We start from the raw sequence: 25,755 nt of genomic DNA, 5'->3' as shown, positions 1-25,755 counted from the left end.
AGACTCCGAGAGGCAAAGGAGGAGTACAGAAGGAAAGTAGAACAGAAGCTGCAGCAGAACAACATGAGGGAGGTCTGGGAGGGCATGAAAACCATCACAGGCTGCAAAAAGAAAAACAACAACGCAGAAGACGGGGACCCTGAGAGAGCAAACCAGCTCAACTTGTTTTTTAACAGGTTCGACAGCCCCGTCGCTGCAGCCAGTGCCTGTCCCCCCAGCACCCCTCTACACACCCCCTCCCCCCCTCTCACTCCCCCCAACACCTCCACCAGAACAGATACAACCTCCAGTGACAATCCATCCCCCCTCCCCCCACCATCACCAGAGACAAGGTGAGCAAGGAGCTGAAGAGACTCCGCCCCAGGATGCTAAAGGCCTGCTCTGCTGAGCTGGGGGAGCCACTTCAGCATATCTTCAACATGAGCCTGTGGCTCGGGAAGGTTCCTGTGCTCTGGAAGACCTTGTGCCTCACCCCTGTCCCCAAGAAGAAAAACCCCAGTGAGCCAGGCGACTTCAGACCAATCGCTCTGACATCCCACGTTATGAAGACCTTCGAACGGCTGCTGCTCCAACACCTCAGACCCCAGGTACAACACGCACAGGATCCCCTGCAGTTTGCATACCAGGCAAAGGTGGGCGTGGACGATGCCATCCTCTATCTTCTACACAGGGCTTACTCTCATCTGGACAAAGGGAGCAGCGTGATGAGAATCATGTTCTTTGATTTCTCAAGCGCTTTCGACACCATCCATCCCCTCCTACTGAGAGACAAGCTGACCGAGATGAGGGTGGACTTGCACCTGGTGAGGTGGATCACGGACTACCTCACAGAGAGACCACAGTACGTCAGACTGAAGGACTGCACATCTGACACTGTGGTCAGCAGCACCGGAGCACCACAGGGGACTGTGCTCTCCCCTGTCCTGTTCACCCTGTACACCTCTGACTTCCAGTATAACTCTGAGCTCTACCACATGCAGAAATACTCGGACGACACTGCGATAGTTGGTTGTGTCAAGGATGGACAGGAGGAGGAGTACAGGAGCCTGATCGAGGACTTTGTGACGTGGTGCAGTGCCAACCATCTGCAGCTAAACACCTCCAAGACCAAGGAGATGGTGGTGGACCTCTGAAGGAACAAACCACATCTAGAACCTGTTTCCATCGGCGGGGTCGACATGGAGGTGGTCAGGACCTACGGGTACCTGGGGCTGCAGCTGGATGACAAGCTGGACTGGTCGCCTAACATGGACACTACCTGCAGGAAGGGACAGAGTCGTCTGTACTTCCTGAGAAGGCTGGGGTCCTTCAACATCTGCAAAAAGCTGCTGCAGATGTTCTACCAGTCTGTGGTGTCCAGCGTCCTCTTCTACGCAGTGGTGTGCTGGGGAGGAAGCTGCAAGAAGAGGGACGCAGCACGCCTGGACAGACTGGTGAGGAGGGCCAGCTCTGTGGTGGGCACAGAGCTGGACTCACTGGTGACAGTGGTAGAGAGGAGGACTCTAGACAAAATGCTCTCCATCATGGACAACACACACCACCCTCTGCACAGCACCTTCACCGGGCAGAGGAGCATGTTCAGTGACAGACTGCTGTCACAGTCGTGCTCCACGGACAGACTCAAGAACTCTTTTGTCCCCCTATAGTCCATCAGATTGTACAACACCTCACTGTCACGGCAGGGAAGAGGCACACGGTGAACCCTGAACTCTTTTTTTTTTTTTTTCTTTTCACTTTTTTCTCATTCCTCTTCTGCACTGCTGACCTCAGAGTCAGCCTCCAGTTGGACACTTTAATGCATATTGATAGTCACCTTACTGAGCACTGGTCACTCTAAAGATAATCACCCTAATCATGTCTGGTTTCATCCTACTGTTGTGTTTAGCTACATCTGTAATGGTTGACATGATCACCCTAACTAGGTCAAGTTTCACTCTATTGTCTTCAACACTTAATGCCAATCTGCTCCTCAATAGTTGGGTACTTAACAATAATCACCCTAATCACTCCTGGTTTCACCTTATTGTCTAGGACACTTAATGCAAATCACTGCTCCTTTAAGTTGGTGAGCCAATTTACATTCCTGCATTGACTGTTTAATGACTGTACTCACACCTCTGGCACTACCTCAAACACCTCTGTACATGCACATGGAACTAGTTTCTAGAAGGTCAGCACTTTGTTTCTAAGGCTCTTTAACTGTTTACAGGTCTCTTTTAACCAACACATGTTTTCTCTCCTTCACAGGTTATGTACATTATGCTATATAAGTTTTAAGTCTAATTGCTAATGCTAACTGCACAGGTTTAACATATAATTATGTTTACTCTTAGTCACATAGGGGCTGCTAAATCTTGTTTGGGGGATTATTGTATACAGAGGGGAGGGGGGCAGTGGGTGTGTATTGTAACTAATGTCTATACTCCACCTTGTGGTGAAAATAGGAAACAACACCTAAATCTGTCTGTCCGTCTTTGGAGCACAATTTATATTTAACCTTAAAAGTAAATAAAGCAAATAAAGATTAAATAAAGTAAATGAACTATTTCCAAAAATGAGACCACATTTAAACACTTCTAACTTCCCATCCTCACATTTTCAAAATACAATCAAGGAAATGTCGAGCATGTCCCCATATTGAAACAGGGATGATGGTATCAATGAACAAACGGTAAAATGAAGAGTTACAAGCAGAAGTTAGCACGTGTTATTTTTATCTGTTGAGTGGACGCCTGATTTAGCGGTCTTGATGCTGTCAGATGAAGCTAGCTATCAGCTAGCCTCAGAATATGTATTGTGCTAACTTAGACACGAGGAATCCAAAATGCCTTCAGGATTTGTTAACTGCTTTTCCTTCCATGTATTCAGTTTCCTTTGTTTTAGTCAAACCTATAAATGGAAATATCAAGTTTAACTTTTATACAGTCTGACTTCTTGTTACAACCACTGAGTCGCCCCCTGCTGGTCTCAGGAAATATTTCAGGTTAAAGAAACTTCAGCTTTGGATTCACCTTTTAAATCAACAAAGCTTTGTCTAATTCTTTCTCAGTCTATGGATCATATCAGCTGCTCAGAACAAGTCGTCCCTAAAATTAGACTTTGTTTTCTTGCACACCTATATGTGGTGAAAAGAGCTGATGGAGTTCTTCATCACATGATTTGATCCTAACAATCATCACCTGTTGGTGTAGTTTGATTTGGATGGACAGTGAAACGTAATCAGACACATGAAAACAACTTTACACACTTTTATTTAACAACAGGAGAAAAGGCAAACACTTTTTTTTTTTTACTTCAGCAACTGTTCATTGGTCATTTATGCCGACATTCATCAATCCTTAAAAGAATCGGTATTTGACACAAACACATTTCAGAAAAGTTCATAAAGTGGAGTAAATGTTGATTCTGACTTCAGTGTTTGAACATCAACAGTATTTTAAGTCCTTGATGAGGATTCTCCCTGCATGTTTGTTAACAGCTGAGTCTGACATGAAACTGATGAAACTCAGTGGTTGATCTATTCAGTGGAACTGACAGGAGAGATGATTAGAGGAGCAGAGTTTTTACCACCATCATTATCACAGGGATTAAAATATGGGTAGAGTCTCTCAGTGAAGGAGCAGCCAGTGAAGGAGTAGATCAGAGCTGCAGCATCAACGTCATAAAAGGAGACCAGACCCTCCTCATAATCCACAAACACCCCCACCTTCTCAGGACCGGACTTCAGAGAGAGACGGACTGAAGGGCCAGCAAGAGCTTTGTACTCATTTTCATTCCTCAACCATATCGTCCAGAAACCTTTCCGAGGAGACAGAGAGATTTCTCCCTTCCTGTTGATCGACTCTCTGGCCACTCCTAAAGTCCACTTAGTCTTCCCTTTAACCTGAACCTCGAAGTAAAATCTGCCTGAAGAGAAACTCTGCTTTGATAAGACCATAGCATACTTAGTAAATCTCTCTGGAGTGTCTGGGAGATTCTTCTTATCACCATGTTTAACTTGTTTTCCATCATCAGACAGGATGAGTTTAGGATGTGCTGTATCAGGATCGAGTGTCACATCCACCTCATACTGCTGGACCCTCTTCAGCTCCTCCTCATAGAGCTTCTTCATCTGTTCTCTGATGGTCTCCTCCAGCTGGCTCACAGCTCTCACCACAGTCCCCTCATATGAAGGTGGATGGACTCTGACTCCAGTCCAGTCCTTGGTGGGTGGAGCAGCGTTCAGTGATGTGAAGTTTTGGAGGAGGTGGAGCTGGTCTTCAGAGCCTGAGAGCTGCTTCACTTCAGTGCTTCTCTTCTCCAGCTCAGAGATTTCCTGTTCCAGCTCTTTGATGAAGCCTTCAGCCTGTTTCTCCGTCTTCCTCTGCTTCTCTTTGATCGTGTCGATGAGCTCGGCCTGGCTTCTCTCAACAGATTCTTTCAGAGCGGTGAAGACCTGAACACCTTCTGAGATCTCTCTGTCTGCTTTCTTATCACTGAGCTCCACTGAGTGTTTGATCTCCTGAATCTTCTGTCGTCTCTTCTGGATCATCTGCTGAATGTCAGCCTCTGTCTTCCCCAGCTCGGCCTTCTTTCCTTCATATTCTTCTTTCAGAGGAACAACATCATGAGTCTTGTGATCTGTGACTGAGCACAGCATGCAGACACACATCTGGTCGTTCTTACAGAACAGCTCCAGCAGTTTGTCGTGCTTCTCACACATCCTGCCTTCCAGGTTCTCCACGGGGTCGATCAGCTGATGTCTCTTCAGACCTGACATGGTCAGATGATGCTCCAGGTGAGTCTCACAGTAAGAAGCCAGACACACCAGGCAGGACTTCTGGGCCTTCAGTTTGGTTCCAGTGCAGACGTCACAGGGAACTTCTCCTGGTTTGGACCCGTGTTGCTCTGAGCTGCTGCTGGCTTTCTGTTGAGCTGACTGTTTGTACTGAGCAGCCATCTCAGAGATGAACTTGTTGACTTGTAGTTCTGGCCGTCTGTAGAAAACCTCGTTACAGTTGGGACACTTGTACGGGGCGTTACTATCCCAGTGTGTAGTGATGCAGGCTTTACAGAAGTTGTGTCCACATGGAGTGCTGACTGGATCAGTGAACACATCCAGACAGATGGAGCACCGGAACTGATCTTCAGTCAGCAGACAGCTGGCAGCAGACATGTTTATAGGTTTGTCCATGCTTGAATACATAGATTCATCCTGGTCTGTGTCGTCACACTTCTTCCTGGAGGACGAAATTTACTGGGAAAGATAACGAAAACAAACATGAAGTTAAGTGAAGACATGGAACACTTTACTTTTAAAAACTAAATCAACACAGGAGTGAAGAGAGGGGTAATAACAGATCCATCCTGGTAGTTTTTACAGGATGTTTCTTATGATGATGAAACTAATTTTGCAGTTTGTGGGGTGTAAGGTTTAATGAACATTTATCACAACTGTTTGAGCTCAATTCTGGCTGATGATGCACTAAGTAGCTTCGGGTGATCTTCAATCACAATTCAAGGTCACTTATTGTTCAAAATCCTCCATGTTCCTCTAACATGTGTCTCTAGTCTGTTTCCAAACCCCCCAATGATGAGAAAAGTTCATCCTCTCCGTCTTCTGCCTGATCAAACAGGCCGTTTGGAGATGTTCCCTTCATGACATCACAAAGGGCAGTAGCCCCTCCCCCAGGTGGGTGACACTCCCACAGCTAGGTGTTTGTTCTGCCCTCTGAGTCTGCCTTCTCACCGTAAACAATAGGACATGGAGCCAGAAAGCAGCGAGTACACCCGAGCCCTTCCAGAGAGGGGGCGTGGCCAGACACAGCTCATTTACATATTTAAAGCTACAGACACAGAAACAGCCTGTTCTGAGCAGGGCTGAAATAGAGGGGTTTATAGACATGATCAAATACAGGATCAGAGTGGATTTACAACAACACACTTCACACACATGATGAAGAGGAGCGAGGACACTGATTTCACCTGAAGAGGAGGAGGAGGTCATGTGACCTTTAAGTGAGTTATTTAGTCCCCTTATTAGATGACATATAATCATTTTGAGATGTTCAGTCACACAAACTGAATAAATGTAATTTAATAATTCAGCCTATGATGTTTCCAAAATGAAGTTGTTAGGGTTAGGGTTCTTTTTAGAGAGCGGCGTGGTTTGCAAAGTCTTAAAGGCTGCAGCCAGTCTATGATTACAGCCCCACCTAGTGGCGGGTGGCGGCTTTAGTGTTTGAGAACAACATACACATAGACACGTGTGTGACACTCCAAAAAATCCTGACTACGTGTTGCTTCAACGCGAACAGGACTGTGATTGGTCCGCTCAGAACGTCATTTCCGGCAGTTTCTTTCCGGTCACAACAGAAATTTTAAAAGGCTGTAAACGGCGAAGAAAATCAGCCGATTGACATTCGAAAGTAGCAAAAATTGCATTTCTGCATCCAGGCTCCTCAGTGGGCTAACGAGTGTGTTAAGTTCACACGTTTTCAGCCTCGATTGGTTTAGTCGTCGGACAGACCACCTCCTCAAACGTCTACTTTGTCGCCACTGCCCCCTAGTGGCGGGGTGTCTTCAGTCTTCTTGGTTATCTCTGTCACAAAGTCTAAAGTCACCACAGATCCAGACACTCCCTCTCGTCCTCTAATAAACCTCTTCCCGTCAGTTTAACCACCTGACCAGAGGCACCACCCTCAAACTGACCCGTTCCCTCGTTCTCTCTCATTTCTCCAGAACTATTTACAGACGCAACTTCAACTCTTCCCCGCTCACTTTGACTTTTTGTACTCAGCTTTGCAGCATTTTTATTTTCTTCCTGGAAATTGTAAAAAGAAACAAAACAAAAAGATTTTTCTTTTTTAACCCCGACAGCTACAGATGAACCTCACAAATAAAGAGAAATGGTTTGTTACAGCCCTGAGAGGAACTTCCAGTCTAAGAACAGCAGAGGTTTCTGACTTCATTCAAGTTATTGGAACAAAGCAAAAATGATCACTGAGCTGTACTGACTAAAGTCTGACCAGGTCATTTCATGTCAAGCCTGTGCACGTCAGAAAATTTCAGTTTTATCACTTTATAAGCAATAATAAAACAGCACAGAAAACTGGACACTGATCTTTGTACTTCTCTGTACAGCAGACTCATAAAATATGCTTGTTTTCTTTTAGCACAACATCTTCATGTTATTTTTTTTCTTTGGACGTGATTCCTTGTAGCTTATGCTTTGAAAACGTATATATGTGGTTAAACACACTTAATAATAAACGGAGTGGATCATCATGGTTATTTTTTAAATGAAAACAGGTAAACACTACATGAATGGATTCATGCTAATGCTAGCTGTAGCTGCTCCCTGTCACACCTGAAGGTGTCAGAGGTGATTTACCTCTCTTTGTAAGAACACATTGCCTTTTATTTTAAATCAAAATGATCCTTTAATGATACTTTATGTTTTTATATGGTGAAACAGATTGTTTTTACAAAGTCAGATTGCAGCTTGAACTCTCATTTGAATATTTACTCGGAGCATTTTGACCTGGTTGGGCGCTGTACTCACCGATGTTTGAAAGAGGCTCTGCTGGAAAGTTGAGAAAAACTGGAAGGATTCACCGTCAGAGAGTCGATGAGAGAAACAGACTTTTCTTGACTGCAGCTCAGCTCTCACTCAGACTTTCACTTTAAATTAAAGTTATCTGATATCAAAGCTCCTCCTCTATCGGTGTAGCTCCTCCTACTTTGAGTGTTTCTCTGTAAGGGAGGTTTTATTGCCTCCTCTGGAAATACCTGGACAAAGTACAGAGTGAAACAAATAAAATACAGAGTGACTGAGTAAAGGCAGGTGAGCAAAACTGTGACAGTGTGCGATAAAAGAAAAATGTTAACCTTATTTTTGTTGCACACGTAAAGAAATGAATCTCAGTGTGTTTTACATGTTTAATGTCGAGCTCAGCGACTGTAACTGTACACAAACAGAAAGCACATTGTTGAGAAGTCGCTTCTGCACATTGAGCTACAGTGTGACTACACTGCTCAACAAGGACTCACAACGCAGCATACTCCACCTTGTGGTGAAAATAGGAAACAACACCTAAATCTGTCTGTCCATCTTTAGAGCACAATTTATATTTAACCTTAAAAGTAAAGAAAGCAAATAAAGATTAAATAAAGTAAATGAACTATTTCCTAAAATGAGACCACATTTAAACACTTCTAACTTCCCATCCTCACATTTTCAAAATACAATCAAGGAAATGTCGAGCATGTCCCCATATTGAAACAGGTGTTACGAATATTCTTTATCTGATCAGATCCAAGAGGAGCCTGACGGTCCTCTGGAGAGGCCGGAGGCCCTCATCTTCACTCTCCACCAGATGCCTTCACACAACTCAACTTTATGATCCTCCTCCCTCTCTTCCTTTCGACAAGACCCTCAGTTTGAACCCTTCAAACCTGAAATCATAAAGGCTATCGCATCTCATGTAAACATTTTCAAAGGACTTCATTACGCAGAAAACATATGGAACTACTTTTTCTTCCTTCGTTAATGAATCGTATTGACACTTAGGAAAACACTTCTGCCACAGACTCCTGATTTGCAGGACAACTTAATCTCCCTCTAAGGAATGGTTGACCCTTCAATGAACTCCCATGAAATGAAGGGAAACCATAGGACGTCATTTCAGATGTATGTTATCTAACATGTATGTTTCATTTTTAGGTGTATAATCTTTCTCAGAACCTTTCAACTAACGTTGTCATCCAAACCAGACTCAGATCGGACAATCTATCACGAAGCTATTAAACAATTGGGTTATCATTTGAAGTCACTGCCTCGGTTCAAAGATTGTCATGGAGCGCCAGTGCTATCTGGTGGTTCTTTTAAATCAATGTTTTATTCAACAGACAGGACATCAATTTTACGCTTAAAAGTTGTGGCATTCATGGTCTGATATTATGTTTCGTTTCAGTTTGATGTCTGTACATGTTGTTTCATTGTTTACATAGAATTAAGAACTCTGGTGTGGTGTTTTGTTTACGTTAGTTTAGTTGCAGAACTTTAGAGTCATGTTTCAGCCCGCCCAGAGACACATCATCCGGAAGGGGCGTGTTATCCTCAGCACTCTATTAAGAAAGCTGTGCATCCATCATATCGCCGGCTGGTTCCCGTATTTCGCTGTTAACTTTTGTGGAATTCGTAAGTTTTTCTTTTGTTCTACACTCTGGCTTTTGTTCGAGATATATGATTTTTGGACTTAGTGCTTCTTGTTTGCTTCAATATTTACACGTTTAAGGGACATCCTATTGAGGCTCGGCGCAGCTTCTAATTGAAAGTGTTTTTGTTTATTACTCTGGACAATTTCTTGGATTTTTCTCTCCAAGCAAGTGACTTAAAACGAATCGTTACTTTAACGATTGGATCGGCCAATTCAGTGGGAAAGTGGATGATCGTTTATCATCAATTTTTTTTTTTGGACATTCATCCGAGCTGGGAAAACTGACTTGAACACGTCTAGACCTTTCTGAGTGCCCCGCTAAATCGGAATCCGACCAGAACCAACATGTTGGTTCAGGGCTGTAGGAAGTGGAGACGGACTTACAAAACCCATTCTACAAACTCCAGCACCATTTGGCGGACTCGTGGTTCAGTGAGTGAGACACACAACAGCTTGTTTGTTTACTCAGAAATACGTGTCAATGGTGTTCTTCATCGTAATTCTTCCCCCTAATCCATACCCGCCTTAACATAGTTCCACTCTCTTCTTGTATGTTTTATTTTTGTTTTCGTTCAATAAAATTCTGATCCGAATCTAGTCAATAGTTTTGGTTAGACAGACGTAAACATAGCACCATACTGAATTGGTTAAGATAGTATCTGTCATCTCTGGTTTTTTCATATATATCTGATGCTCCTTTAAGATCGTTACTTTTCCTGTTTTTGTTTAATCTGCCATTAAAATTATAAAGTATACATCCAGACTTGTGTTCGTATTGATTCACAGTGGTTGAACGTTTTGAGAATTCATAGCTTAGATTTGAGACTGATTAAAATAATAAATCCATGAATTTCTTGATTTTTCATAATTAACCAAGTTCATTAATTTTCCATAATTAATAAAATCGTTCCTGGTGAGCCAGGTGGTGCCCTTCTTCTTACGAGGTGTGTTAATCTATTTAACACTTTAATATTAACGTAATATTTCGCAACACAGGTATGGTGGTATCAATGAACAAACGGTAAAATGAAGAGTTACAAGCAGAAGTTAGCACGTGTTATTTTTGTCTGTTGAGTGGACGCCTGATTTAGCGGTCTTGATGCTGTCAGATGAAGCTAGCTATCAGCTAGCCTCAGAATATGTATTGTGCTGACTTAGACACGAGGAATCCAAAACGCCTTCAGGATTTGTTAACTGCTTTTCCTTCCATGTATTCAGTTTCCTTTGTTTTAGTCAAACCTATAAATGGAAATATCAAGTTTAACTTTTATACAGTCTGACTTCTTGTTACAACCACTGAGTCGCCCCCTGCTGGTCTCAGGAAATATTTCAGGTTAAAGAAACTTCAGCTTTGGATTCACCTTTTAAATCAACAAAGCTTTGTCTAATTCTTTCTCAGTCTTTGGATCATATCAGCTGCTCAGAACAAGTCGTCCCTAAAATTAGACTTTGTTTTCTTGCACACCTATATGTGGTGAAAAGAGCTGATGGAGTTCTTCATCACATGATTTGATCCTAACAATCATCACCTGTTGGTGTAGTTTGATTTGGATGGACAGTGAAACGTAATCAGACACATGAAAACATCTTCACACACTTTTATTTAACAACAAGAGAAAAGGCAACTGGCAACTGTTCACGGGTCATTTATGCCGACATTCATCAATCCTTAAAAGAATCGGTATTTGACACAAACACATTTCAGAAAAGTTCATAAAGTGGAGTAAATGTTGATTCTGACTTCAGTGTTTGAACATCAACAGTATTTTAAGTCCTTGATGAGGATTCTCCCTGCATGTTTGTTAACAGCTGAGTCTGACATGAAACTGATGAAACTCAGTGGTTGATCTATTCAGTGTGACTGACAGGAGAGATGATCAGAGGAGCAGAGTTTTTACCACCATCGTTAGGACAGGGACCAAAGAATGGGTAGAGTCTCTCAGTGAAGGAGCAGCCAGTGAAGGAGTAGATCAGAGCTGCAGCATCGACGTCATAAAAGGAGACCAGACCCTGCTCATAATCCACAAACACCCCCACCTTCTCAGGACCGGACTTCAGAGAGAGACGGACTGAAGGGCCAGCAAGAGCTTTGTACTCATTTTCATTCCTCAACCATATCGTCCAGAAACCATCCCGAGGAGACAGAGTGATTTTTCCCTTCCTGTTGATCGACTCTCTGGCCACTCCTACATCCCACTCAGTCTTCCCTTTAACCTGAACCTCGAAGTAAAATCTGCCTGAAGAGAAACTCTGCTTTGATAAGACCATAGCACAAGTCTCAAATCTGCCTGGATTGTCTGGGAGATTCTTCTTTTTATCACCATGTTTAACTTGTTTTTCATCATCAGACAGGATGAGTTTAGGATGTGCTGTATCAGGATCGAGTGTCACATCCACCTCATACTGCTGGACCCTCTTCAGGTCCTCCTTATAGATCAGCTTCTTCATCTGTTCTCTGATGGTCTCCTCCAGCTGGCTCACAGCTCTCACCACAGTCCCCTCATATGAAGGTGGATGGACTCTGACTCCAGTCCAGTCCTTGGTGGGTGGAGCAGCGTTCAGTGATGTGAAGTTTTGGAGGAGGTGGAGCTGGTCTTCAGAGCCTGAGAGCTGCTTCACTTCAGTGCTTCTCTTCTCCAGCTCAGAGATTTCCTGTTCCAGCTCTTTGATGAAGCCTTCAGCCTGTTTCTCCGTCTTCCTCTGCTTCTCTTTCATCGTGTCGAGGAGCTTGTTGAGGTTTCTCTGCACCGTCTCCATCAGAGCGGTGAAGACCTGAATACCTTCTGAGATCTCTCTGTCTGCTTTCTCATCACTGAGCTCCACTGAGTGTTTGACCTCCTGAATCTTCTGTCGTCTCTTCTGGATCATCTGCTGAATGTCAGCCTCTGTCTTCCCCAGCTCGGCCTTCTTTCCTTCATATCCTTCTTTCAGAGGAACAACATCATGAGTCTTGTGGTCTGAATAAGTGCACAGCACGCAGACACACATCTGGTCGTTCTTACAGAACAGCTCCAGCAGTTTGTTGTGCTTCTCACACATCCTGCCTTCCAGATTCTCCACGGGGTCGATCAGCTGATGTCTCTTCAGACCTGACATGGTCAGATGAGGCTCCAGGTGAGTCTCACAGTAAGAAGCCAGACACACCAGGCAGGACTTCTGGGCCTTCAGTTTGGTTCCAGTGCAGACGTCACAGGGAACTTCTCCTGGTTTGGACCCGTGTTGCTCTGAGCTGCTGCTGGCTTTCTGTTGAGCTGACTGTTTGTACTGAGCAGCCATCTCAGAGATGAACGTGTTGACCTTCAGCTCAGGTCGGCTGTGAAAAACCTCGTTACAGTTGGGACACTTGTACGGGGCGTTACTATCCCAGTGTGTAGTGATGCAGGCTTTACAGAAGTTGTGTCCACATGGTATGGTGACTGGATCAGTGAACACATCCAGACAGATGGAGCACCGGAATTGATCTTCAGTCAGCAGACAGCTGGCAGCAGACATGTCTATAAGTTTGTCCATGCTTGAATACATAGATTCAGCCTGGTCTGTGTCGTCACACTTCTTCCTGGAGGACGACGTTTACTGGGAAAGATAACGAAAACAAACATGAAGTTAAGTGAAGACATGGTACACTTTACTTTTAAAAACTAAATCAACACAGGAGTGAAGAGAGGGGTAATAACAGATCCATCCTGGTAGCTTCTACAGGATGTTTCTTATTGTGATGAAACTCACTTCTTTTGAATCTCACTTCTCTTTTAAAACAGCCGCGCGAGCTAACGGCGCAGCTCTCGCTGCTCTCTCTGACAGGATGCGAGCTGAGGTAGAAGCAGATTTACTGTTGTTGCAAGTTTTACTTCCTTGGTTGGTGACCAAGTCACATTGCCATTGAAAAGTTTTTGAAAGAAGTCTGAGGCACTCAGAGGGTTAAGTCTAAAGGCCTTTAATTCATCTGGGCTAAAAGTTCATAAAAACATGCCAAGATGTTTCAGCCATATAGGCCTTCATCAGGGCAGATACAAAACGGCAGCCAAGCGACTTCCTTTAAAGGTTTACAGCCGGGACCAGAGGAAAGTCCAGTTCTGCATTTAGACCTGGGTACTGCATAGCTTCCACTGTATAAATCCAAAAGGACTCAAGGAATTCTTTGATAATTATCTCTTAAACAACAAGCTTAAAGTTGTTTTTCCCCCATTAATCCTCGTAACAGAGAAAGAGGCAGTCAGGATTCCTGTAAAGTTTGCTTAAGCTAAGGCTAACTGTGACTGAAGCGACATGAAGACTAAACTATTAAGACACATTTCTGTATAAAGCAGCACTCACCAGGGTTTCTGATGTTTCCTTGAATTTGTTTTTACAGAGAAGACGGAGAGACTCTTCCTGATTGCAGCTCGGCTGTGACTCAGAAAGACTTTCACTTTCATTTAGGAAGTCATTTGTTGAAGCCTCGCCTCTCAGAGGGAAGACTGAAGCTGCAGCTGCACCCTTTGTGTTTCTGTTGCATGAAAAGTGCTATCCTGAGAAAGTCTGTGTTAATGAACCATTATAAAGACATTTGGGGGAAACAAACATAATCAACATTCTGACTCACACAAAAAGCTTCTCCAACTGTCCCTGTCAGCTGATACAGCAACAGTACCCCGGTTTATGAAATCAGGATATGATGTTTACATGTTTAAACAAAAAACGGGATACTTGAAACCACAATCACAGCCAGGACACTGAGGTCCATGTAAACACATTCAGTGTAATGAACATCAGTGTGTCGGGTCCGTTTCAAAGCAAAGGAGGTCGAGGTCATTTCTTGTCTTTGAGCCAAGCGGAAACTTTCTGGACCGTTTTTCTTCATTCACTCTCCGAGGTCAAACTGTCAGCTGAGGCGGAAGGAGGAGGCGCCCTCGTCTTTTTAACGTCAAAGAGGACCATGTGGTCACTGAACCACGGACGCTAGCTGTTGATATTTACAAGTGTGTGTGTGTGCGTGTGTTTGTGTATGCGTGTGTGTGGGTGTGTGTGGGGATGACATTTCACTTGACATTTGTCGCCCTCGACACGATAACAGAAGCGTACGGCGCCACATGCAGTCGCCTTCAGACGCTCGCCGCTCACTTCAGATAAGCAGCTGTAAGAAACTGAACACAACATCCAGATAGCATCACCTCCGCCTGGCTGTAAGGAGCACTCTGATTGGATAAAGGAGTTTTATAAAAGGACTTCTCAGTACCTGATGAGTTTATGGTCTCGTTTAGTGTCAACGAGAGCAGAAAGAGGGGAGGAGTTAGGGCGGGGCTTCCTGTGATTGACAGCAGCCAGGAGCAGCTGGACTCGTTTTATTGCGACTTTACTCGACGCACGTCGTCTCACGTCATGGTAGGAATGTGAACGGTGAGACTTTCGTCAGAGTGAAGAATGGTGACCATAGCAACAACACGCCCACGTCCACGGGGCTTTTGGAGCCAGCCTCTTGTGGACACTGAAGGTACTGCAGCGTTTTGCACTTCACTTTTCTCAACATAGGAGCTCGGCAGTAAGTCGAAGAGTGTTCACTGCAGCAGGAGGAACAGTCTGACTTCCTCTCTCGAAGCCCTGCAGCGTCTCTGCTGTACAGACATCGCTCCGACCCATGAGCCATACTGCTGAGTATAATTATGTATGATTATCGACTGTCAGCTGGCGGAGCTTAGCATGTTCCAGAAGCTAGTTTTTTTTTTATATTTAAACCCAGTGAGCCAGGCGACTTCAGACCAATCGCTCTGACATCCCACGTTATGAAGACCTTTGAACGGCTGCTGCTCCAACACCTCAGACCCCAGGTCCAACACGCACAGGATCCCCTGCAGTTTGCATACCAGGCAAAGGTGGGCGTGGACGATGCCATCCTCTATCTTCTACACACGGCTTACTCTCATCTGGACAAAGGGAGCAGCGTGATGAGAATCATGTTCTTTGATTTCTCAAGCGCTTTCGACACCATCCATCCCCTCCTGCTGAGAGACAAGCTGACCGAGATGAGGGTGGACTCGTACCTGGTGAGGTGGATCACGGACTACCTCACAGAGAGACCACAGTACGTCAGACTGAAGGACTGCACATCTGACACTGTTGTCAGCAGCACCGGAGCACCACAGGGGCCTGTCTTGTTCACCCTGTATACCTCTGACTTCCAGTATAACTCTGAGCTCTGCCACATGCAGAAATACTCGGACGACACTGCGATAGTTGGTTGTGTCAGGGATGGACAGGAGGAGGAGTACAGGAGCCTGATCGAGGACTTTGTGACGTGGTGCAGTGCCAACCATCTGCAGCTAAACACCTCCAAGAAAAGAAGGAGATGGTGGTGGACTTCCGAAGGAACAAACCACATCTAGAACCTGTTTCCATCGGGGGGGTCGACGTGGAGGTGGTCAGGACCTACGGGTATCTGGGGCTGCAACTGGATGACAAGCTGGACTGGTTGCCTAACATGGACACTACCTGCAGGAAGGGACAGAGCCGTCTGTACTTCCTGAGAAGGCTGGGGTCCTTCAACATCTGCAAAAAGCTGCTGCAGATGTTCTACCAGTCTGTGGTGTCCAGCGTCCTCTTCTACGCCGTGGTGTGCTGGGGAGGAAGCTGCAAGAAGAGGGACGCAGCACGCCTGGACAGACTGGTGAGGAGGGCCAGCTCTGTGGTGGGCACAGAGCTGGACTCACTGGTGACAGTGGTAGAGAGGAGGTCTCTGGACAAAATGCTCTCCATCATGGACAACACACACCACCCTCTGCACAGCACCTTCACCGGGCAGAGGAGCATGTTCAGCGACAGACTGCTGTCACAGTCGTGCTCCACGGACAGGCTCAAGAACTCTTTTGTCCCCCTATAGGCCATAAGACTGTACAACACTTCACTGTCACGGCAGGGAAGAAGCGCACGGTGAACCCTGGACTCATTTTTTTCTTTTTTCTTTTCACTTTTTTCTCATTCCTCATCTGCACTGCTGACCTCAGAGTCAGCCCCCAGTTGGACACTTTAATGCATATTGATAGTCACCTTACTGAGCACTGGTCACTTTAATGATAATCACCCTAATCATGTCTGGTTTCATCCTACTGTTGTGTTTAGCTACATCTGTAATGATTGACATGATCACCCTAATTAGGTCAAGTTTCACTCTATTGTCTTCAACACTTAATGCTAATCTGCTCCTCAATAGTTGGGTACTTTAATGATAATCACCCTAATCACTCCTGGTTTCAGCTTATTGTCTAGGACACTTAATGCTAATCACTGCTCCTTTAAGTTGGTGAGCCAATTTACATCCCTGCATTGACTGTTTAATGACTGTACTCACACCTCTGGCACTACCTCAAACACCTCTGTACATGCACATGTAACTAGTTTCTAGAAGGTCAGCACTTTGTTTCTAAGGCTCTTTAACTGTTTACAGGTCTCTTTTAATCAGCACGTTTTCTCTCCTTCACAGGTTATGTACATTATGCTATATAAGTTTTAAGTCTAATTGCTAATGCTAACTGCACAGGTTTAACATATAATTATGTTTATTCTTAGTCACATAGGGGCTGCTAAATCTTGTTTGGGGGATTATTGTATACAGAGGGGAGGGGGGACAGTGGGTGTGTATTGTAACTAACGTCTTGTGTCCTGCCTGTCTGTCTGTCTGCCTGTCCGTCTGTCTGTCTGTCTGTCTGTCTGTCTGTCTATCTCACAACGCAGCATACTCCACCTTGTGGTGAAAATAGGAAACAACACCTAAATCTGTCTGTCCGTCTTTGGAGCACAATTTATATTTAACCTTAAAAGTAAATAAAGCAAATAAAGATTAAATAAAGTAAATTAACTATTTCCAAAAATGAGACCACATTTTAACACTTTTAACTTCCCATCCTCACATTTTCAAAATACAATCAATGAAATGTAGAGCATGTCCCCATATTGAAACAGGGATGATGGTATCAATGAACAAACGGTAAAATGAAGAGTTACAAGCAGAAGTTAGCACGTGTTATTTTTGTCTGTTGAGTGGACGCCTGATTTAGCAGTCTTGATGCTGTCAGATGAAGCTAGCTATCAGCTAGCCTCAGAATATGTATTGTGCTAACTTAGACACGAGGAATCCAAAACGCCTTCAGGATTTGTTCACTGCTTTTCCTTCCATGTATTCAGTTTCCTTTGTTTTAGTCAAACCTATAAATGGAAATATCAAGTTTAACTTTTATACAGTCTGACTTCTTGTTACAACCACTGAGTCGCCCCCTGCTGGTCTCAGGAAATATTTCAGGTTAAAGAAACTTCAGCTTTGGATTCACCTTTTAAATCAACAAAGCTTTGTCTAATTCTTTCTCAGTCTATGGATCATATCAGCTGCTCAGAACAAGTCGTCCCTAAAATTAGACTTTGTTTTCATGCACACCTATATGTGGTGAAAAGAGCTGATGGAGTTCTTCATCACATGATTTGATCCTAACAATCATCACCTGTTGGTGTAGTTTGATTTGGATGGACAGTGAAACTTAATCAGACACATGAAAACATCTTCACACACTTTTATTTAAAAACAAGAGAAAAGACAAACACTTTTTTTTTTTTAACTTCAGCAACTGTTCACGGGTCATTTATGCCGGCGTTCCCCAACCCCCGGGCCGCGGACCGGTACCGGTCCGTGAGTCATTTGCTACCGGGCCACACAGAAAAAAAAAAAATCTTACATTATTTCCGTTTTATTTGTAATCCGAGTCTGAACACTGTTTTATTTTGAAAAACCACCGGATTCTCTCGGTTACATGTCAAGCCGCCCGTCTCGTCACTTGATACATTACCGCTAATTTTAAACCCACAAGCTAGCAAAATGAATAACAAACAGACGTCTTTGAAAAAATTCTTTGGGAAGGGGAAAAGGCCCAGTTAGGAGACAGAAGAAGAACCTAGGACCACAAAGAAAAAGAAACCTTCATTTAACAGGAAATTTTAGGAGTCCTACATGAAATAAGAATTTATCACGACAGGTGATTCCCACGCATCAAGCCCGCTCTGCATAATATGCGGCGACCTGCTCTCCAATGAGGCAATGAAGCCTTCAAAACTCAGGGCTCTCATTGATTCAGAGTTATGGTGAATTATATATTTTCATGGACTTTATTTTATTTTTGATTTGTTTGTGGAGTATCTTATTGTGAAGGCATGTTTAAGCGTTACCATAGTGACCTGAGAGTGTGGGGACAGAGAGGATGTCACTGATGTTATGTTGTTGGCGCATTTCATGAAACGCTGTTAATAAAGTTCCATAGGATTACACAGTGGATTCACGTTTATTATTATATTTTACAAAATAGCAATTTTTTTTGTGTTGACCGTATCATTTTATTGTGTTGTATTTTTCCGCCACACCTTAGAAAAATATTAGTGAAAATATTGTCTGACATTGAACCGGTCCGTGGCGCAAAAAAGGTTGGAGACCGCTGATTTATGCCGCATTCATCAATCCTTAAAAGAATCGGTATTTGACACAAACACATTTCAGAAAAGTTCATAAAGTGGAGTAAATGTTGATTCTGACTTCAGTGTTTGAACATCAACAGTATTTTAAGTCCTTGATGAGGATTCTCCCTGCATGTTTGTTAACAGCTGAGTCTGACATGAAACTGATGAAACTCAGTGGTTGATCTATTCAGTGTGACTGACAGGAGAGATGATCAGAGGAGCAGAGTTTTTACCACCATTGTTATTACAGGGACTAAAGTATGGGTAGAGTCTCTGAGTGAAGGAGCAGCCAGTGAAGGAGTAGATCAGAGCTGCAGCATCAACGTCATAAAAGGAGACCAGACCCTCCTCATAATCCACAAACACCCCCACCTTCTCAGGACCGGACTTCAGAGAGAGACAGACTGAAGGGCCAGCACGAGCTTTGTACTCATTTTCATTCCTCAAACGTATCGTCCAGAAACCATACCGAGGAGACAGAAAGATTTCTCCCTTCCTGTTGATCGACTCTCTGGCCACTCCTAAAGTCCACTCAGTCTTCCCTTTAACCTGAACCTCGAAGTAAAATCTGCCTGAAGAGAAACTCTGCTTTGATAAGACAATAGCATGCTTAATAAATCTCTTTGGAGTGTCTGGGAGATTCTTCTTTTTATCACCATGTTTAACTTGTTTTCCATCATCAGACAGGATGAGACTGGGACTTGCTGTATCAGGATCGAGTGTCACATCCACCTCATACTGCTGGACCCTCTTCAGCTCCTCCTTATAGATCAGCTTCTTCATCTGTTCTCTGATGGTCTCCTCCAGCTGGCTCACAGCTCTCACCACAGTCCCCTCATATGAAGGTGGATGGACTCTGACTCCAGTCCAGTCCTTGGTGGGTGGAGCAGCGTTCAGTGATGTGAAGTTTTGGAGGAGGTGGAGCTGGTCTTCAGAGCCTGAGAGCTGCTTCACTTCAGTGCTTCTCTTCTCCAGCTCAGAGATTTCCTGTTCCAGCTCTTTGATGAAGCCTTCAGCCTGTTTCTCCGTCTTCCTCTGCTTCTCTTTGATCGTGTCGAGGAGCTCGGCCTGGCTTCTCTCAACAGATTCTTTCAGAGCGGTGAAGACCTGAACACCTTCTGAGATCTCTCTGTCTGCTTTCTCATCACTGAGCTCCACTGAGTGTTTGAGCTCCTGAATCTTCTGTCGTCTCTTCTGGATCATCTGCTGAATGTCAGCCTCTGTCTTCCCCAGCTCGGCCTTCTTTCCTTCATATTCTTCTTTCAGAGGAACAACATCATGAGTCTTGTGGTCTAAAACAGTGCACAGCATGCAGACACACATCTGGTCGTTCTTACAGAACAGCTCCAGCAGTTTGTCGTGCTTCTCACACATCCTGCCTTCCAGGTTCTCCACGGGGTCGATCAGCTGATGTCTCTTCAGACCTGACATGGTCAGATGAGGCTCCAGGTGAGTCTCACAGTAAGAAACCAGACACACCAGGCAGGACTTCTGGGCCTTCAGTTTGGTTCCAGTGCAGACGTCACAGGGAACTTCTCCTGGTTTGGACCCGTGTTGCTCAGAGCTGCTGCTGGCTTTCTGTTGAGCTGACTGTTTGTACTGAGCAGCCACCTCAGAGATGAACGTGTTGACCTTCAGCTCAGGTCGGCTGTGAAAAACCTCGTTACAGTTGGGACACTTGTACGGGGCGTTACTATCCCAGTGTGTAGTGATGCAGGCTTTACAGAAGTTGTGTCCACATGGTATGGTGACTGGATCAGTGAACACATCCAGACAGATGGAGCACAGGAACTGATCTTCAGTCAGCAGACAGCTGGCAGAGGACATGTTGAAAAGTTTTTCTTTACTTGAATACAGAGAGTCAGCCTGGTCTGTGTCGTCACACTTCTTCCTGGAGGACGACATTTACTGGGAAAGATAACGAAAACAAACAGTTAAGTGAAGACATGGTACACTTTACTTTTAAAAACTAAATCAACACAGGAGTGAAGAGAGGGGTAATAACAGATCCATCCTGGTAGCTTCTACAGGATGTTTCTTATTGTGGTGACATGATCAAGTGTCTGATGATCAGGGTTCAATAATGCACAGAAACATCTTAATCTGTCCAATAAATCACAAGTATAAACTGTTGCATCAAATCAAGCCGACACGGTCAAAAAACGATATGCTTCCAAACACACCTGAATCTAATTACCTGGAGCCTTGGCTTTAAGCACAGCTTAAGTCAAGACTCCACCCAGTGGCCAGGGTCGGAACTACACAAACACAAATACAAAAACAAGCATTTTGGCTCCTACACACCGGCCCCTAGTTGTTGATGGCTGTTTCAACAATTCAAAACATAAACATTTAATGGAGTCAACTAATGAATGTGTAGATTGACCAACAAGATTACAAGAAAGAAACAATTCCCTCTTTGGGTTCAAAGTCACCTATAATACTAATAACATTATGGCAGAAGGTTCATTTAAAGAACGGTGGTTCAAACATTTCAGAGGCGTTGGTACCAGTCAACAGCTTTGTATCCGCTTGCATACTGCATGGGAAGAAATGAGTTCCTTTCACTGTTTCCAGCCCCCGTACGACCACATGGTTGTTTTGAGTCTGTCTTCACTGCTTTATTTCTTTGTTTAACTTGAAGAGTGGGATGATTTCCACTGCCTCCTTCTCCCTGTGTGTCTTTTCCTTTCTCTTCCTGAGTAGCTCCACTTGCACCTCAAGCACGCGCTTCTCTTTTAAAACAGCCGCGCGAGCTAACGGCGCAGCTCTCTCTGCTTCTGACAGGATGCGAGCTGAGGCAGAAACAGATTTCCTGTTGTTGCAAGTTTTACTTCCTTGGTTGGTGACCAAGTCACATTGCCATTTAAAAGTTTTTGAAAAAGTCTGAGGCACTCAGAGGGTTCAGTCTAAAAAGCCTTTAATTCATCTGGGCTAAAAGTTCATAAAAACATGCCAAGATGTTTCAGCCATATAGGCCTTCATCAGGACAGATACAAAACAGCAGCCAAGCTACTTCCTTTAAAGGTTTACAGCCGGGACCAGAGGAAAGGAGGAAAGTCCAGTTCTGCATTTAGACCTGGGTACTGCATAGCTTCCACTGTATAAATCCAAAAGGACTCACTTTGATAATTATCTCTTAAACAACAAGCTTAAAGTTGTTTTTGCCCCATTAATCCTCGTAACAGAGAAAGAGTCAGGTAAGAGTTAATACACAGTCAGGATTCCTGCGGTCATGTTAACAGGTAAGGACACGTCAGCACGTTAGCTTAAGCTAAGGCTAGCTGTGACTGAAGCTAGCTGGGGTGTGGTGCCTTAACTTCATGTTAAACTTGTTTCTGTCACTCAGGCGACATGAAGACTAAACTATTAAGACACATTTCTGTATAAAGCAGCACTCACCAGGGTTTCTGTTGTTTCCTTGGATTTGTTGTTACGGAGAAGACGGAGAGACTCTTCTTACCTGACACTCGGCTGTGACTCAGAAATACTTTCACTTACATTTAAGAAGTCATATGTTGAAGCCTCGCCTCTCAGAGGGAAGACTGAAGCTGCAGCTGCACCTTTGTTATGTTTTTGCTGCATGAAAGTGCTATCCTGATTCTGACAGTGGGTACGTTAGTGGTTTGGGAAGTATCTTTACTCTGACTTTTAGTTAAGTTAAGCTTTACACAAACCCAGAAAGTTGATGCATAACAACGCCACCTTGGAATTTTCACCCAAGGAATGAATTGAATGTTATAGTAACAATATGATAAAGCACTGAAGTTCGTTTCACTGAGAGGCCGGAGACGTCGTTCAAGTTATCATAAATACATTAAGTTTTATTACACAATTGTTTTAAAAGACAAACAGTGGACCCCAACTGAGGCTGTAGCACGAGCACAATCTGCTCTCAGGCATGGAGACGAAGAAGAAGATGATTTACTATTTTGATCCCTAAAGGGAAATTAGGTGTTTACACTCAAAGTAGATAGATAGATAGATAGATGGATAGATGGATGGATAGATAGATAGATAGATAGATAGATGGATAGATAGATAGATAGATAGATAGATAGATAGATAGATAGATAGATAGATAGATAGATAGATAGATAGATAGATAGATAGATAGACCTAAGACTAAACATAATTAAATGTTAAACCTGTGCAGTTAGCATTAGCATTAGACTTAAAACTTATATATTCTAATGTACATAACCTGTGAAGGAGAGAAAAACATGTGTGCTGGTTAAAAGAGACCTGTAGAGAGTTAAAGAGCCTTAGAAACAAAGTGCTGACCTTCTAGAAACTAGTTACATGTGCATGTACAGAGGTGTTTGAGGTAGTGCCAGAGGTGTGAGTACAGTCATTACACAGTCAATGCAGGGATGCAAATTGGGCCATTGGCATGCTCAGCAACATAAAGGAACAGTGATTAGCATTAAGTGTCCAAAACAATAAGGCGAAACCAGGAGTGATTAGGGTGATTGCCATTTAAGTACCCAACTATTGAGGAGCAGATTAGCATTAAGTGTCAAAGACAATAGAGTGAAACTTGACCTAGTTAGGGTGATCATGTCAACCATTACAAATGTAGCATAACACAACAGTAAGATGAAACCAGACATGATTAGGGTGATTATCATTAAAGTGCTCAGTAAGGTGACTATCAAAATGCATGAAAGTGTCCAACTGGAGGCTGACTCTGAGGTCAGCAGTGCAGATGAGGAGTGAAAAAAAAAGTGAAAAATGAGTCCAAGGTTCACCGTGTGCTTCTTCCCTGCCGTGACAGTGAAGTGTTGTACAGTCTTATGGCCTATAGGGGGACAAAAGAGTTCTTGAGTTTGTCCGTGGAGCATGACTGTGACAACAGTCTGTCACTGAACATGCACCTCTGCCCGGTGAAGGTGCTGTGCAGAGGGTGGTGTGTGTTGTCCATGATGGAGAGCATTTTGTCCAGAGACCTCCTCTCTACCACTGTCACCAGTGAGTCCAGCTCTGTACCCACCACAGAGCCGGCCCTCCTCACCACTCTGTCCAGATGGATTTTCTCTGGAGATTGTGTTTGTCCTGGTGGAAGTGTTGGGTGGAGTGAGAGGGAGGGAGGGGGTGTGTAGAGGGATGCTGGGTGGACAGGCACTGGCTGCGGCAACGGGGCTGTCAAACCTGTTAAAAACAAGTTGAGCTGGTTTGCTCTCTCAGGGTCCCCGTCTTCTGCGTTGTTGTTTTTCTTCTTCTTTCTTCTTCTTATGGTTTTCATGCCCTCCAAGACCTCCCTCATGTTGTTCTGCTGCAGCTTCTGCTCTACCTTCCTTCTGTAATCCTCCTTTGCCTCTCGGAGTCTGACCTTGAGTTCCCCCTGCACGCGCTTCAGCTCTGCCTGGTCTCCCTCCTTGAATGCCCTTTTCTTCCTGTTAAGGATCTCCTTGACATCGCTGGTGATCCAGGGCTTGTTGTTCGGGAAGCAGCGCACAGCTTTAGTGGGAACCACAACGTCCATACAGAAGTTCATGTTGTCAGTTGTGCAGTGTGACCCCCTCAATGTCATCACCATGAGTCTCTTGCAGGGCACTCCAGTCAGTGGTCTCAAAACAGTCTCTGAGAGCCTTGCCACACCCACTTTCTGAAGGTGCGTGTTGTTACCAGTTGTCTATGGATCTTAGTCTTGTACTGTGGCTTGAGTAGGACCAGGTTGTGGTCGGACTTACCCAGAGGTGGTAGGGGGGTGGCAGTGTAGGCGTCCTTCACGTTTGCATACAGGAGGTCTATTGTCCTGTTCTTCCTGGTGGGACAGCTTACAAACTGGTGAAAGTCTGGTAGTGTAGAGTTCAATGTAACGTGGTTAAAGTCCCCTGAGATGGCAATGAATGCATCAGGGTGAGGGAACAGGCCCCGACAGCCACTCCTGGGCTGGTTGGGGGGATTATGTGTCTTGTTGGAGCTGGAGATCGAACCCTCGTCCTTCTGACTGAGAGACAACAACTCTACCAACTGAGCCACAGCTGCCCTAGACATAGTGGCAAAGGGAACAAGGAAAAGGTGAGTTTGGATTCAGGACAATTCGACCTACATGGCACAAGGTAACACCTGCAGAGAGGAGATAGCTGGTATTTGCTGAGGTCTGACACCAACAGGAAGCAGGGAGATGCGTAAAGGCTGTGTCACAAGCCAAACAGGGTCAGCGGACTGCCTGGGAAAATCTGGATCACTGTCAGCTAACATGGAGAGATGTGTGGGAAATGGAAGGAAGCCAAATCAGCTTCATCATCAGGACCATCTACAATGTTCTTCCTACACCCAAGAATCTTAATCAGTGGTTTGAAGAAGATCCAGCACGCCCTCTCTGCCAAACCCCAGCAGCCCTCAGGCAGATTCTGTCCCAAGACTGTTACACCTGGAGGTAAAACCAAGTCTTTTGACAGTTGGCAATCATTCTAGAAGGAAGGCAAACCACCACTAATACCCTCCCTCACCCGACATCCAGATACCCATCCACTACCCCCTTCATGAGAGCAGGACAGGGCCCAGTTAAACCAGCAGCAAGAGACAATAGCACCCTCTTAGATGCTGCAAGGGACTGGAAAAGTTGATCTTGATCAGACACTTGAGTTTCCAAACTGAGATCTTAAACACCAATCTCAGACCAGATCTTATTTTGTGGTCAATCTCACAGAAATCCCTGTTCACCATGGAGCTAACTGTCTGATGGGAGGCTACAGTGAGTGAAGTGTATGAACGAAAAATGCTGAATTACAGCGATTTAGCTTTTGAGGCCCATCAAAAAGGCTGGCGTACACAGGTACTCCAGGTAGAGGTTGGGTGCAGAGGATTCATGGCCACATCTACAACCAAGCTCCTGAAGGGGGTGGGAGTTCAGGGACAGTCCCTCAGGAGAGACATCAGATCACTGTCAGAGGCAGCAGAGCCAAGCAGCAGGTGGATTTGGATTAAATGAAAGGACACCAACTGGGCTACAAAGAACAGCAAAGAGGGGTCAAAGCAGGAGGGGGCTCACCTGGGACGCAGGTGTTGCTGTTGAGCTTTTTGGAGGTGTAGTGGGCATATCAACGAAACACCTGATGACGTTTTTACCCCTCTCCCC

At 44.5% G+C, this 25,755-nt stretch overlaps 3 protein-coding genes across 3 annotated transcripts in view; all 3 read right to left on the bottom strand.

Moving 5' to 3' along the window:
- The window catches only part of LOC306825865 (uncharacterized protein), a 32,593-nt gene extending 18,424 nt beyond the window's left edge, over window positions 1-14,169 (bottom strand). The window contains 1 exon segment of the mRNA XM_079346825.1: window positions 13,515-14,169. The gene's annotated coding sequence lies outside the window, so the exon portion shown is untranslated.
- Window positions 3,235-8,127, bottom strand: LOC306825566 (E3 ubiquitin-protein ligase TRIM21-like). Its single transcript, XM_079346382.1, has 2 exons — window positions 7,544-8,127; window positions 3,235-5,236 (listed from the first exon to the last, which is right to left on the bottom strand). Exon 2 carries the CDS (start codon window positions 5,183-5,185, stop codon window positions 3,518-3,520), a length of 1,668 nt encoding a protein of 555 aa, XP_079202508.1. The 5' UTR covers window positions 5,186-5,236; window positions 7,544-8,127; the 3' UTR covers window positions 3,235-3,517.
- On the bottom strand, window positions 10,785-22,633 carry LOC306825864 (uncharacterized protein). Its single transcript, XM_079346824.1, has 3 exons — window positions 18,854-22,633; window positions 18,384-18,392; window positions 10,785-12,772 (listed from the first exon to the last, which is right to left on the bottom strand). The coding sequence occupies exons 1-3, from the start codon at window positions 20,571-20,573 to the stop codon at window positions 11,049-11,051; spliced, it is 3,453 nt and encodes a 1,150-aa protein (XP_079202950.1). The 5' UTR covers window positions 20,574-22,633; the 3' UTR covers window positions 10,785-11,048.
- Window positions 22,634-25,755: the final 3,122 nt, after the last annotated feature.

Source organism: Symphodus melops (genome assembly GCF_947650265.1).
Source record: "Symphodus melops genome assembly, chromosome: 6".
Lineage (NCBI taxonomy): Eukaryota > Metazoa > Chordata > Actinopteri > Labriformes > Labridae > Symphodus > Symphodus melops.
Note: the sequence above shows the minus strand (reverse complement) of the source record. Positions and strands in the feature narration are given on the sequence as shown.

What these genes read in the sequence shown, in the direction of transcription:
- LOC306825566 (XM_079346382.1), bottom strand. Translation starts at nt 5,185, where the DNA reads ATGTATTCAAGCATGGACAAACCTATAAACATGTCTGCTGCCAGCTGT.
- LOC306825864 (XM_079346824.1), bottom strand. Translation starts at nt 20,573, where the DNA reads ATGTCGTCCTCCAGGAAGAAGTGTGACGACACAGACCAGGCTGACTCT.